Source organism: Gigantopelta aegis, chromosome 3 (genome assembly GCF_016097555.1).
Source record: "Gigantopelta aegis isolate Gae_Host chromosome 3, Gae_host_genome, whole genome shotgun sequence".
Taxonomy (NCBI): domain Eukaryota; kingdom Metazoa; phylum Mollusca; class Gastropoda; order Neomphalida; family Peltospiridae; genus Gigantopelta; species Gigantopelta aegis.
The window spans coordinates 80,960,380-80,972,412 of record NC_054701.1 but is presented as its reverse complement, the minus strand read 5'-3'; the positions used below and the strand labels follow the sequence as shown (position 1 = coordinate 80,972,412).

General features: G+C 36.1%; 2 protein-coding genes across 4 annotated transcripts; one reads left to right on the top strand and one right to left on the bottom strand.

The window, feature by feature from the left end:
* Positions 1-220: 220 nt before the first annotated feature.
* Positions 221-11,721, bottom strand: LOC121369152 (3-beta-hydroxysteroid-Delta(8),Delta(7)-isomerase-like). Of its 3 annotated transcripts, XR_005957570.1 has the most exons (5): positions 11,330-11,721; positions 10,440-10,476; positions 8,694-8,851; positions 6,401-7,857; positions 5,642-6,360 (listed from the first exon to the last, which is right to left on the bottom strand). XR_005957570.1 is itself a non-coding variant. In XM_041494032.1 (4 exons), exons 1-4 carry the CDS (start codon positions 11,655-11,657, stop codon positions 7,400-7,402), a joined length of 981 nt encoding a protein of 326 aa, XP_041349966.1. In that variant the 5' UTR covers positions 11,658-11,721; the 3' UTR covers positions 5,642-7,399. The 3 variants fall into 3 exon arrangements, 2 of the variants coding, with proteins under 2 accessions (XP_041349968.1, XP_041349966.1); XM_041494032.1 differs by having other exon boundaries at positions 5,642-7,857; XM_041494034.1 differs by lacking the exons at positions 5,642-6,360; positions 6,401-7,857; positions 8,694-8,851 and adding an exon at positions 221-1,698.
* LOC121369153 lies at positions 2,319-5,458 on the top strand. The gene is made up of 2 exons (XM_041494035.1): positions 2,319-2,844; positions 4,055-5,458. Exons 1-2 carry the CDS (start codon positions 2,623-2,625, stop codon positions 4,382-4,384), a joined length of 552 nt encoding a protein of 183 aa, XP_041349969.1. The 5' UTR covers positions 2,319-2,622; the 3' UTR covers positions 4,385-5,458.
* Positions 11,722-12,033: the final 312 nt, after the last annotated feature.

The following is a 12,033-nucleotide window of genomic DNA, read 5'->3' as shown; positions in this document are numbered from 1 at the left end:
CAGGACAGAACAGTTGGAACATGTCCAGGAGAGGTGAGAGAATGCACCCCAAGTCTGTGAAATTTGTCGTGACGTAGGCATTGTTGTGCTTCGAGCGACATCAGAATACAAACTTTCAAAATTATTTCAAGCAATTGGGACATGGGGATTCCCATGGTATTTATCGATATAAAACCTGCTTTTTCATTCCATTTGATAAAAACATGATCTAAGTGTGTTACAGGTTTGTAGATTAACCAAATTATAATTTATTTTCGCTGGATGGAACTAGGGTGTGCGGCTTTAAGATATATCTTTGTTGTTGATTTTGATGTGTTTGTTAAAATAATTATGATGTATTGAGATATCACTGACTCAGTTTTCCTAACAAATTGATTTAAATATTATCTAAATATTCATAATATGTGCTATTGTTCCTCATTCTATACATATTACATGTATGTTGATGGGGTTTTTTTTGAATGTATGTATGCATAATATCATGTATAAATTAGAGAGGGCCTCATGGGAGACCAGTCACCTTGTACTGAATGTGTTTACCCTCTGAAAACTGCATTACCTAACCTTTAATAAACCAAATGTTTTTAGATATGCTTGTGCTATCGGTACACCGAGAACAGTGGCAGGAATGAATAACAAAGTATTTGTTTGTGTGTGAATGTATTTTATAATAATAATGGAAATATAAATTGGTAACCTATACGGGAGGCGGCTTTCTGCATTTTACTTGTAAACTGACAGGATAATAGTTCTTTAGGTAAAAATAGAACTCAATATAAAAAGACACAGAAGAATGGAGTGTCTGGAAAAAAAAAACCCCCCAACTATGCATGATTTTTTTGTTCAAAATGGATTTTTTTTTTACTTCTTGAGAAAGATTTAATATTAACAAATGTTTAAGGTGTTCTAACAAAGATATATTATATCATGGTTCATATACCGTTGTTATAAAATAACCAAATTCTATGACTTATTAAAGACATATTCCATAATTGTTCATCAACAAAATCTAACAATACAATGTTTTAATACTAATTGCCATTCTCCAAGTATTTCTTTTTTTAATGGAAAAATTAAAAAAAAATTCTCTTTTATAAATACTTAGCCTGACCTCTAACTAATGGCATACTGTATTCCCCGTATTAAAATAGACTGGTCCAAATATCCTAACAGGTAGTCTACTTACATAGGGGGAACATGCCATCTAGGTCAGGCTACGTTGAAAGAAATCTATTTTCATTTTTCATACATTTTCCAATATCCCAAATCAAAATTCTATAATTTCAAAAAAAGACTGGAAAATGACATCTGCAACTTATAAAACTTTGCATGAACTGTTACTTTACTTTTTTCTTTTTTGATGATAAGCCAACTTGATTATCCTTTAAACTTTGACAGCCTGCCAGTTTGCAGGATGCTTGGATAATCAACAGAAAGGGTATTACTATCCACAGGCTGTTCAAGAATACGAAGTAGACCCAGAAATACTGCGGGTGGTACATTTCACCGTGAGTGAAGTCCTCGTGGATCTCCGTCATGAAGTACAGGGTGTCCCCGTACAGCTGGCAAAGGGAGACAATCAGCTGAAGGACGTAGCGGTAAGGACTGTTGCGGAAGAATGCAATCACAGTAATTATGCAGAGCGGCCCATCAACAAATGCTGTGATTCTTTCCATGCACAAGACGAAAGTATCGGAACTGGAAAGAGAAAAAAAAAGATATTAAAAAACTATTTGGTACCAAACATGATCCTTTTTATAAACATTGCCAAATTGTAATTACCATTTTTCTGCAGTATTTGAGAATATCCATCAATTCCAGGGCCCTGTTCCAAGAACCGATCGTAGCTCTAAGATCATCTTAAGTGTATAACTACCTCATACATTTAAGGTGAAAGTAGCACTAAGATCGCTTTGTGGAATGATGCCCAGGCCTCTGGGAATTGAAAATTCGGCTGACCCATTTTTCTTTTTACATGTAAAATAATATCCTAAATTAGATGTGCAAATGAAAGGTAGGTGAAAGTTAAAGTTTGTTTTGTTTAACGATGCCACTAGAGCACATTGATTAATTAATTATCGGCTGTTGGATGTCAAACATTTGGTAATTATGACACGTAGGGCCAAAACTGCCATCAGTGTGCCATATCATCAATGGCCTTTTTTTTTTTTAAATTGTCATGGATGACAAATTCTTAAGTTAGGGTTAGGATGGGATACAACACCCCCCCCACCCCCCCCCACTGAGTAGTCAATGGCAATCAATTCTGAAGTATGTCCTCTACCCAACTCAGAGCTGAAATTTAAAAAATTCCCATGGCCAAAACACATGCCATTGAAAAAAACCCTGAATATAGAGGTTATGCACTGATGTCACGATTTTGACCAGTCCCCGGATGTTCCGCCATGTTGGCGATATCAACCGAGTAAACAACGTGTTAGAGCAGTGTGGAAAAGAATATTTGTTTTGTATTTTAATCTCAACTCGTCTGAGAATTCAAAATGTGGGACATGGCTAGTAAAAAAACCGATAAAGTAGCATGCAGCTATCGGGAAAGCATTGCAAATGCCAAACGTTTAAGGTATGAGGCAAAACTTGAGGTGATCGGTGGTGCAGACCCGTATGAAATCCCAACGTCGGACTGGACAATTAACAGACAAAGAACTCCTGCCGTCCATATCGTATTTTGATCTTTTGAACTATTTAGTGTTTTCTCCAAGTCCCTATACTATGGATGATTTAAGGAGTTACAAGGGTATGGAGGCCTACAACCAGTTTGTTTGTGGCTGGGTTCGGGACAAACGGGTGTGCCTAAGAAAGGAACATTGTGTCGTCTCAGCAAAGGTGAGTTGTTTCTTAAAATCAATGTTTTATGTAGTCTGTACAACTTACAATGGTACTTGTATCAAATACTTTATCCTAACTCCCTAAGCATATAGTGTGAAGTTGTAGGAGGGGTCAGGCATATTTAAAAGGGGGAAAAAAATTGGGTGGGGGCTGCATCCCACTTATTTAGGGGTGTGGGGCCTGCATCCCTGTTTATTTTATTAAAATATTTTTTGTTGTAAATAATTTCAGTTTGGTTTGATATAAGAAGAAAGTAAGTGTTTTGGAAATAACAAATAAATATTATTTGTGTGTGCAATTTACAATACAAATCAATCGGCTCATAAATAAATAGATGCTAGTAAATTCCATAGTATGAAAAAAGGCGGTCCCTGTGTGGCGGACTATAAGAGTTGAGCAGTATACCATATATGGGTTATTTTCACAAAAATGGACAAATAACGGTAAAGACATTGCAACTCCCTTGATGCACTGGATATGATATTTGGCCATGTAGATTATTAAAAAAGCTTGTGGTTGAAATTATATACCCCAAATTTGTCCACTCCGTTATTGTGTACTATGTGTTTACCTTTAAACTGCAAAATGTAAGTAAATCACTCACAAATACTTAAGTTTCTTAAATTTCAATTTAAAATATTAAAATAAAACTGCACTGCATACAACTTTAAGTTGCACCTTTATTTTTCATTTTACTGTCTTTACCGTTGTATTATCTACACTAAGGAAAAACAATTATAGATCTTTAGTTTTACTACATGAAATTATGATTTACCGTACCGAGCAAATTTAAAAAAACTGCAATTTCGGTATTGAACATTTAGTAAAGCCCTGACAATATATCTGACGAAGCCAAAACAGGTTATGTATAAATCAGATGAGAGCCTTGTGTATGGAATTTAATTTTACTTCTAAAGATGAAATTAGCGGGTGAGCCTAAACTCAAGCATGTATTTAAAGCCGAGTATACTGAAAATGTTGAATACCATACTGATATCAAGGTAAATCACCCAAAAATACTGATATTGATACCGAACCTCAAATTTCCATACCACCCAGCTCTAGTAATTAATAATAATTTATTGGAAAATAAAGTGAGTTTTGGAATATTTTTAAGTTTAATAGATAATTTGGCAAAATGTTCTGCTTACCAAGAGGTAACCTTACAAACATATCTTAATACTTAGCTCTTTTATTTGATATATAGGTGATGCATTCCCAGAGGATGACAGCAAAACCACTGAATCCTTGGATTATTGCCGAAAAGGGAGGTCGTGTTTTGGCTGCTCATTGTGATTGCATGGCCAGCCTTGGTCAAGTCTGCACTCACGTAGCAGCATTACTGTTTCCTATTGAGGCAACAATCAAGATTCGGGATTCAAAAACCATTACAGATGAAAAGGCATATTGGCTGTTACCCGGAGGTGTAAAAGGGGTATCATACCAGGAACTACACAATATAGACTTTACTTCTGCAAAGACCAAGAAGAAGGTGCTTGATGCTTCATCCTTCATTAGTTCCAGTCTACAGTGTTAAGACAAACAAGGTTCCTGTAGCATCAAAGGAAGACATGCTTGCATTTTGTTCCAAGTTGCATGGCACAGGAAGACGGGCAGGTATCTTGGCTACAAATTCCCCGTATTCAGACAATTATATACCAAAACCAATGAAAGACAAGTTTTCAAGTGTGCTGACAGAACTATTTCAGGAACAGTGTTATGACATGAACTATTGTCAGCTAGTACAATATTGTGAAACAATGAGCATAACTGTTTCGGAGGCAGAAGCAAAGGCTGTAGAAAGTGCAACACGGGACCAGGCTGCTTCCAAACTGTGGTATTGCTTTAGAACTGGTAGGGTAATGAAGGCTGCTTTCACCACTGATCCGGCAAGTCCAGCCCTAAGTTTAATTCGCAGTGTTTGCAATCCTGAAAGTATGAAGTTTTCAACCAAAGCCACACAGTGGGGTTGTGAACACGAAAAGGTGGCACGGGATAAAATTTTTGAGAAAATGACCGAGTTGCATGATGGATTTCAATTACTAGACAGTGAACTTGTAATAAACCCAGCTTTTCCTCACATTGCAGCATCCCCTGATGGTATGGTGTCTTGTAATTGTTGTGGGGAAGGGTGTTTGGAGATTAAGTGCCCCTTTTGTAAGTGAGACCAAACAATGCATGATTCAGTTGACAAACAGTTTTGTTTACAGACAGGTGAAGATGGCACTTTGAAGTTAAGCAAGCAACATGCTTATTTTTATCAAGTACAAACTCAACTTGCTGTTTGTAGACGAGAGTTCTGCTACTTTGTTGTGTGGACTGAACAGGATATGCACGTGGAAGTTGTGTCATTTGACAGTGACTTTTGGTGTCGTGTTTCCACCAAAATAACCCATCTGTTCCAGACTGCGATCTTGCCAGAACTTGTGGGAAAATTTTATTCCCGTTTACCTAATACAAGCCGAACCTTAAAACCAATTTGCCAAAACTCTGCAAGTGATGAGGCTTCAACTTCAACCAGTAGAGATTTACTATATTGCTATTGCGAACAGATTGAACATGGGGATATGATCGGATGTGATCATGAAAACTGTGCAATTAAGTGGTTTCACTTTGAGTGTGTGAAAATAAGCAGGGCTCCAAAAAGCAAAAAATGGTACTGTCCCGATTGCAGGAAGTTGCCAGAATTCAAACGTGGGGAAAAGACTAAACTATGTATGGTGTGCATCAAAGGAAAAAAAATGTGAACTGTCTGTACATCTACATCTTTAATGTGTTCAAATGTAAACGTGTTATGGGTGGTTCCAGTACATGTATTTACATACAAACATGAACTGCAAATTGAAAAACATATTGCCTGTAGACAGACCAAAAATGCAACTTTGTAAGCAATATGTGTATATATTTTCAACATACTCAAGATTTCAGCTATAACTATGCTTAATTTTATGTCATGAATATATTATTTATTCAAACCTAAATGTAGGTATCCTGATTTCTACAGGATTAAAATAGGTTTGCTTTCAAATTAACGTCTTTTTTTTTTTTTCAGACTACACACATATCAATAATATTAATATTTTGTATTTAATAAAAATGTCAATGGTGAAATATATTTTCCCATATTTTACACTCAAATAACATAAATTGCCCGTATAAATGTACATATCATTAATAAACAAATAAATGGAATATTTTAGAAAATTATTTTATAGTACATTAGAGAGGTATAACAATACAGGTAGGTTGTGGTACGTACTATGCCAATACTTAATAACACTGATGCTAATTATTAGGTATTGTAAAATATTTCTGGCAATGACAACTTTTTACAATTACACTGTATATCAATTCCAGCATCTAGTTAAGTTAGCAATTTTAGCAAATCCAATGTGTTATGTTTCTGATTGTTCGCATGTTGTACATATAGATCAAAATTGGTTTCCTGCAAAACAGGAATTATGTATGTATCATGATATTGCTGCCATAAATTGATGTATCATTATAGTGGACCTCGTATTGTGATATACTACTGTACTGCCATATCGTGGACCTCGTATTGTGATATACTACTGTACTGCCATATCGTGGACCTCGTATTGTGATATACTACTGTACTGCCATATCGTGGACCTCGTATTGTGATATACTACTGTACTGCCATATCGTTACACCTTTAGTAAATTAATCAACACAACATCATAGTGAGTGTTTGGTATAATTTTACTTGTAATAGTTTTTAAAAAACATGTCATATGGGGTCAGTTGTCAATGCTAAATTTAATCAAAACAGACTATTGGTTCACAGAGGTTTGTCAAAGAACAACATACAGGCATATCTTGTCCAGAATGGTCATGCTCTCACTGTCTTTTGACATCATAAATCTTATAGGAATTGTGCTGTCAAGCATAGTATATTTTTGACGAACACATCCTATTACCCGCTCAACATGAATTCGACAGTGAGCAATTTTCCTTGTTGATTCTATCTTAAGGGGTGATAACTGGTCTTTTCCCCTAGTGAATGCAGGTATTTTAGCTTCAGCACAGAGACTACCCATTATATCTTTGATATCAAACCCCCTATCAGCTAAGACTGTATCACCTGGAAGAATGTAATTTAGAAAACCTGAGTGTTCAGTGCTGTATTTGTCTGTGGCCCGTCCACCCCAACCCTTGGAAATGAATGAGACTGTGCCCTGTGGTGTTATGCCCATTAAGAATTTTGCAGTATTGTGATGTTTGTAGGATAACCATGTTTGTGCCCTAGCCGTAAGATTTGAGGGTCTTTCTATAAAGATTTCAAAACAATCGATGATCACAGCTACTTTTCCCCCAAAATATTTCCTAAATTCCATAGGCATGGTTTTATACAATTCCTCACGTTCAGGCCAATGTACAAATGGTTTAGTTCTAGCATACAAAACATCTACAACTTCAGAAAACATTCGGCATATTGTAGATTGTGAAACAGCAAATTCAAATGCAAGGAACTGTTCTGACAAATTCAGTCTCAGCCGCATAAGTGTCATAAACAGCATCTGGAATTTGGTTAGCGATTTTTTTTGGTAGGAATAAAATCTTTCAGATACTCGTATAACATTGCAAGCACATCATAAGATGACAAACCGGTCAGAAATTTCACCTTATCATCTTTCCCTATCAAATCGGACAAACATAATTTGGAAATGGCAACATGCTTTTTAATATCCATCATTTCAAGTCTTAGTGCTTGCAATTCAGAACTCATTGCATCTATTAAAAACCCATTCAAATCTGTCTGCGTTTCCACATTACAATCTGTGTTAGTACTGTCATCAGGGGCTTCATTTGGACATAATTCTTCTTCTGGGAACATCTCTGTCGCCTTTGCTTTGATGGTGACTTTTCGCTTGGAAATGCGTTCATAGCGGTCTTTTGAAGTTTTAAAAAACCCAAGTTTTTCATGGCCCATCTTCAGACTGGGAGCCCAATCAGGGTTGGTCTCGTCATACAAGTCAACTGGTTTGCCTGCCAAATAAAAAAAAAATGAAATGAATGTCTGAATACTGCAGAGAGGGAGGGAGAGAAGGGTTGGTGAGTGTCTGTGCGTAAGTATGCAAGAGCGTGCAAATATGGGTGTGTGTGCTTACTTCAAAAATGCTATATATATATATATATATATATATATATATATATATATATATATATATATACACACACACACATTGTATACTATTATTTCATTTAATATTGTTTTGTTCATACTATGTTTCTACATGCATTTTTTTGTATATTTTGTATTTGAATAACTCTATCATGGCTGTTTAATACATATATTGTATGGTGTATCACCGTTTTGTTGTGGGTTTTTTTTACAATAATTAAGACATGATAAATCTGACACTATTAATAAAGTAAAATATGACACACTGCAAGTGTACAGGACTTAGCCCAGTAGTAAAGCACTCGCTTGATGCACGGTCGGTTTGGGATTGGTGGGCCCATTGGGTTATTGCTCGTTCCAGCCAGTGCACCACGACTGGTAAATCACAGGTGGTGGTATGTGCTATCCTGTTTGTGGGATGGTGCATATAAAAGATCCCTTGCTATTAATGGCAAAAAGTAACAGGTTTCCTTTCTATAACAATGTCAAAATTACCAAATGTTTGACATCCAATAGCCAATAATTAATAAACCAATGTGCTCTAGTGGTGTCGTTTTAAACCAAACAAACTGGTAATCGACTTGTACACAGTGTGGACTCCACCCACAAAACGAACATTTCTGTTGCCCCGGATTGAGTAACACAATCCACAGATTAAAACAATATTATCTATAATAATAATATTTAGTATTTAACTTACCCATAATAAAATGATCTGAACACACTCTGACATTCCCGAGGTTTTTCCCGGTAAAATCTTGATTTAGCCTTGACAGCCATTTCAGTCGTCGTTGGCTGGACAGCGTTTCACATGCTTGACCCTGATTTCTAATTATTGCAGGAATTCTATAAAAAGAACTGTCACGGGGATCCTATAATACCCGTAACTGAATGAAACATGATTATCCAAATATCTCTCCTAACTGTATATCTATTAGATCTCTCTGTAACGGGCGGTTATACCCACGTGTGGCTCGTCTAGGTATGATCAGAGATAAGATCTTATATAAAGTATATATTATTATAGCACGTTTAGTTCACTAGAAAACTCAACAAAAACACAATACACTTTGGAATCTGTATTAACGTATGCTGACAAATGTACTGCCGCAGTAGTTAATTAACAACAACAAATAATAACAACCCAGAACTGATCACTTAATTAGTTAATCTCTAGGTGTCTAGTTTACACAATATGCTAATCACTTCACCGTAACACAACACCCACACGTGTGATAATTGAGAAACGCTTCCAGGAGAACTTAATTAATAAAGGAATTACAACTCTATTCCTAACTGGTTAATTTTTAACTAACCCTTACTACTCGTTCAGTAACGTGTGATAATTGAGAAATGCTTCCAGGGGAACTTCTCTATTCCTAACTGGTTAATTTTTAATTAACCCTTAACTACTCATTCAGTAACCTTGTAATACAAAATTAATACTGGTACCTATCACAATGAAGACAATAACCTACAGTTTACCTAGGTCCTCTAGGATGACTGGCTAAGCCTTAATAATTATTTAGGACAGTGAGCCTACAGTATACTGCGTCAGATGACCGGCAGCACCGTCTAAATAATATAGGTATAATACAGTATTAAAATATTTAAAGTCACATCAATCACATCAAGGTTATACAACAGAGCAGAAATGATATTTACCAAGTCCAAACGTTCCCTGGAAGCCTTCCAATATGTTTCTTCCCGATATCTCTAAAACCCTAGCTATTTATTATAAAATCCCAGACTGATCCAGAGACAGCATGCGGAACCGAATCTTATGATGTGTATATTTCCACAGTAACCAAGTGGTATTTTTTTCTTACAATTCTTACTGTCGCCTAGTTCGCCAAATATACCCCGATCGTACCGAACTAGCAGAGGTATTACGTAACTACTGGCCACATGGCCTGCGCAACTGGTCCGGGTGTGTATTGGAAAGTACAGCTTGACGACCATCACGCAGAGGTATTACGTAACAAGGTCCACCTGGGCTTAAGTGCATATTGAGACTGCACACGGCCCTCTAAAACAATTAATATCGCCACAGGTGAAAACAAAATTAAGAGCATGTTCCGTCACAAGAACGATCAGTTTCCCTGTCTGATCTGTTGTGACACTGTAATACGTTACAGTAATTCACCATTATTGAACAAGTATTTGTGAAAGACGCCTTAGAGAGCTATGGGTCGGTAATCGTGAACAATGCCCCTTTGTTCGGCCGTTGTTTATGACCGTCGGTATCTCCATTAAGGCGGAGCATCCGGTTAGTGACGTCACGTGAATAACCTCTATAGTCCAAGGCAAAAGAGTGTCATGTAGAATTAAAAACTCTACAGCAATGTTGATTGCTGTGAGCAATTTTGGGGGTGGGGGTGGGGTTTTAGTGCTACCACTGAACTACATGTACACCCTGCTCCATCGTGGAAACAAAAATACAAACCTCAAATATCGACTATCTCCCTTACTGTACTCCTTCCCTGAAAAATAAAAGAGGTGAAAACAATAATACTCAAACAAAATAACATGCTTCTAATTTCATTTATCATATTTCATATGGTGTTAAAAACACTCAGTGAAACGCTTTTAATTACATTAACATATCGCTGGATTTCATATCATGGGAATTAAAATGGTCCCACTAATCCTAAAAATGCACTGAAATTTACTGACCAAATTTGTTTATGTTAAGCATGATCCTGTAGTATGACCCATTCATCCAGTGTACAGTACAATTCATATTAACCGGCATACTCCAGAAACATACATTTTATCATGGAGTGGCTTTAAAAATTGAAAATGACGCACTGCGGATCCATGGAGAGGTTATTTTTCAAATATATTTTATGTACCGTAATTGAAATTTATTTATAAAAAATATTCTTTCCAAAAGTATCATTATTGTTCTTTTATCGTTAGCCTAACAGTTTGGGACATCGATGCATGATACATTTTGACTAAAAAGTGGGTACGTTTTCATTGGGTACATTTAGGTTTGGGTACATTTTCACTTGTATTCATTGAAACTATGATTATTGATCTACTAACATAAAAAGTAACCTTTTAATCACCAAAAAAAAAATCAAAAAATCAAATAATAATAATAATAAATAATTAAAAAAATACATGGGCAATTTTCAATGGGTACGTTTATGTTGGGTACATTTTCACTTGTATTCATTGAAACTATGATTATTGATCTACTAACATAAAAAGTAACCTTTTAATCACCAAAAAAAAAAAAAAAAAAAAAAATACATGGGCAATTTTACTACCACGACTTTCGATTGCTCGAGATAACGCCTTTAAATTTATTAAAACCAACCGACTTACACACTTGTCCAAGAAATGTCATTCTCCCTGCCAATGTCTGGTGGTAAATACCGAAATAACCTTCAAGTACCGAGTGAATAATGCCCGACATGACGAACCAGCAAAGAATAATTCGTTGCGGGATCGAAAATTTTACTGTTCTTGCAGAGCTGGCCAGGACCCATGTTGCAACCATAAAACCTCCGATCACGCCGAAAAACACTCCGACCAGTTCGGCGGCGCTCTTTTCATTCGGCACGTAATGCGGAAGTCTTAGATCTCGTGGATAATACGGGTGTATGGGTTCCGAACTCATCGTTCCCTGGTTTTCCACCGCCGAAGATTCCATCAGAACTTGGTTTGTAATAAAGACGTCCACATGAAAAAAGAGGTGAGCCGAACCCCGCCCTCAAATCTGCTGAGCTTCCGACCAACCAATCAAATCAAAGGATCCAAGTCAAAGGGGCGAATAACTCTTATATTACACAACAACGAAATTATTTGTTACCAGTTCGAGCGGTAACTAATGTAAACTTAACAGCTAGTTAAAGCAGATATAACTACAGTTTTATGTCGTATTATAATAGTTATTATTATTTTAAATATTATTCATTGATTGCTTTACTTATTTTGGTCCCTAAATCGGGAATTTGAGTAGGCTTTCTTTTAGTTTTTGATTAAAAATAGTATAAGAAGAGTTTATAGCATACAACAAGCATTTTTTT